Source organism: Zerene cesonia, chromosome 29 (genome assembly GCF_012273895.1).
Source record: "Zerene cesonia ecotype Mississippi chromosome 29, Zerene_cesonia_1.1, whole genome shotgun sequence".
Taxonomy (NCBI): domain Eukaryota; kingdom Metazoa; phylum Arthropoda; class Insecta; order Lepidoptera; family Pieridae; genus Zerene; species Zerene cesonia.
The window spans coordinates 2712383-2713941 of record NC_052130.1 but is presented as its reverse complement, the minus strand read 5'-3'; the positions used below and the strand labels follow the sequence as shown (position 1 = coordinate 2713941).

Sequence of the window (1559 nt, the reverse complement as noted above, 5' to 3'; positions counted from 1 at the left end):
TACACACACACACACACACACACACACGTACGCACGCACACACACATAACACAATCTCGTAAACATACACCCGCTTGTACACGCTTATAATGTGTAACACTCGAAACAAATGATAAATGTGTAATAATGTGAAAATGTGTAACAAATGAAAAATGTATAACATTCGAGTAGATAAATGTCTAAACTGTAAAGTATGGTGCTTTTATTCGATATTTGAACACTCAATCAAAATAATTGAATTATCTTTGAAATTGAAACAAAGATATATATGTAATGCAAGTATGTTATATTTTTCAGCAACAAATGCTACTTCCGCGGTCCATTCCTCATCTTCCCTTCAGAAGTGGCCAACATTATAAACAAGGTATATTCAATTATTTCTAGAATCTATAGAATTACCGTAGTATAGTGATAAGAATGTTATAATAAATGTATAATATATACATAAATCTATTGTTTTAGCCATTTTATAAACAAGAGGTGCTTCTAACAACAATGCACGATACAAGTCCCCTAGTTGGCATAGTGGGAAAATGCGCGGTGCTCGACTATGATGACTATCTTAAATGTAAGTAAAATCTCGTAAAAGACACATAAGAACTAAAAATTAAAATAACCTGACAAAATGACACATTACATAAACACTATTCCATATCTATTTGCATATCAAAACACTTAGTTAGGTTTATGAACAGAGTTCTGTACAAAAGTTTTCTTATTAACCAATTTTATTTTCTTATTAGAGTAGAATCATACATTAAAATAAATGAGGCTAAATAAAGAATTGCTTATGGTATAATTTTTTTTTTTTCAAGGTCGCCCAACAGAGATATCGGAGAACGACGTTTTTGTCTGTGAATCTCTGTACGATGAGTCGAACCGAGTGGCCAGAAAACTAAAGTCTGGTCTGAGGAAGTTTGAGCACACCAAGGATGTCACCGTTGATGAGGTACTGCTTTAAGACCATTTGTAATGTCTAGAAATCTGGAGATGAGACAAGTGGAGTATTGTGTAGGATAATATATTTAAAAGATTGGCAGTAGAAAAAGGCCATTTAGATTTATGGGCGACTTTATATCCTAATTATTTACTAATTTCAATATGAAACTGTCAAAATGTTTGTATCTCTAACTCGTAAATTCGATAGTGTATGTAGTATACTTCTTTAATATTTCTTTCGTTAAATACTTGTATGTTGTAGCCAAAAGAAACACAAACAAAGACTTAATGACATAAAATTTCTTTGATTTTTTCCTATTTCCTTCTCGCTCTAGCCAACGACATATCAAAATATTAGAAAGGGATGTTTATGTATAATTAATGTTCACATTCACAGGTATACTACTTCCCCAAGCCTCTGGGTCCGCCTCTATTAGCCAGCGCCCAAGAAGTTGGAAGTGCTGCATTCACTCATAAAGCGTTCACACATAATATGAACTCAGATTGTATGGTAAGATTTAAATATGCTATTATAGAACAAGGTCGCTTAAATTTGCAACGTGTCTTTAAAATTGAAACAGATTTTGGTGTTTTTTTATATAGAAGAAGGGGGGGGGGGG

At 32.9% G+C, this 1559-nt stretch overlaps 1 protein-coding gene across 1 annotated transcript in view; it reads left to right on the top strand.

The window, feature by feature from the left end:
• Positions 1-1559, top strand: part of LOC119838005 (protein polybromo-1-like) — a 22522-nt gene that overhangs the window by 14321 nt on the left and 6642 nt on the right. Inside the window, exons 17-20 of the mRNA XM_038363817.1 lie at positions 298-364; positions 463-568; positions 816-949; positions 1337-1450. Coding sequence (XP_038219745.1) covers positions 298-364; positions 463-568; positions 816-949; positions 1337-1450 — 421 coding nt within the window. The remainder of the gene's footprint in view (positions 1-297; positions 365-462; positions 569-815; positions 950-1336; positions 1451-1559) is intronic.